Source organism: Arachis ipaensis, chromosome B10 (assembly GCF_000816755.2).
Source record: "Arachis ipaensis cultivar K30076 chromosome B10, Araip1.1, whole genome shotgun sequence".
Taxonomy (NCBI): Eukaryota; Viridiplantae; Streptophyta; class Magnoliopsida; order Fabales; family Fabaceae; genus Arachis; species Arachis ipaensis.
This window is the reverse complement of record NC_029794.2, coordinates 106,631,870-106,632,577: the sequence shown is the minus strand read 5'-3', so window position 1 is coordinate 106,632,577 and position 708 is coordinate 106,631,870. Positions and strand designations below refer to the sequence as shown.

Here is a 708-nt window from a genome sequence, read left to right as displayed (position 1 = left end):
TACATTTTCCTTCATAAATTCTGAAATAAAAAACATTACAAATAAAAATACAATATAAAAACACAAACGAAACACGCTCTAAGTCTCTCCATGTATAACAGACTATTTATAGTATTAGCTGATGTTATGTTAAATGGTGAATAATATAATATACACCCAAATAAAGAGGCCAGCTAGAACTACTTATTATTTTACTTTGTATTTACATAATAACTAGGATGCATTGATGCGAGCATGGCCATTGATGGAGGAGACAGTGAAGGATCCAACAGTGGAGCCATTCAAGAAAGCAAACGGAGAGGGTGCAATTTCATATTATACAAAGAGACCAGATGTATTGAAATTGGCTGTTAAATCCTTATGTGGAATGTCCATACCTTTAATGAAGGACATCTTGGATTCCTATGATGGCTTCCAAGGTGTGGACACATTGGTTGATGTTGGTGGCAACAATGGTATCTCTTTACGCTCGATCATGGAAAAATACCCAAATGTGCGTAAGGGCATCAACTTTGATCTTCCAGATATGGTGGCCAATGCACCACAGATTCCAGGTGCATATTTATATATGTGTGCTAATTAATTTAAGAGAAGTCAACAACTTTTAATATTTTTTTGTCATCACTATTTAGTGTAAAAATACTAAATTGTCATTTTATAAATTCATACGTGTAAATTTTAAAAAACGTAAATACAAATTATATTAAT

General features: G+C 32.5%; 1 protein-coding gene across 1 annotated transcript in view; it reads left to right on the top strand.

Annotated features, from left to right (window-relative positions):
- LOC107623407 (caffeic acid 3-O-methyltransferase) overlaps positions 1–708 on the top strand; it is a 4,651-nt gene that overhangs the window by 554 nt on the left and 3,389 nt on the right. Inside the window, exon 2 of the mRNA XM_016325645.2 lies at positions 218–554. Coding sequence (XP_016181131.2) covers positions 218–554 — 337 coding nt within the window. The remainder of the gene's footprint in view (positions 1–217; positions 555–708) is intronic.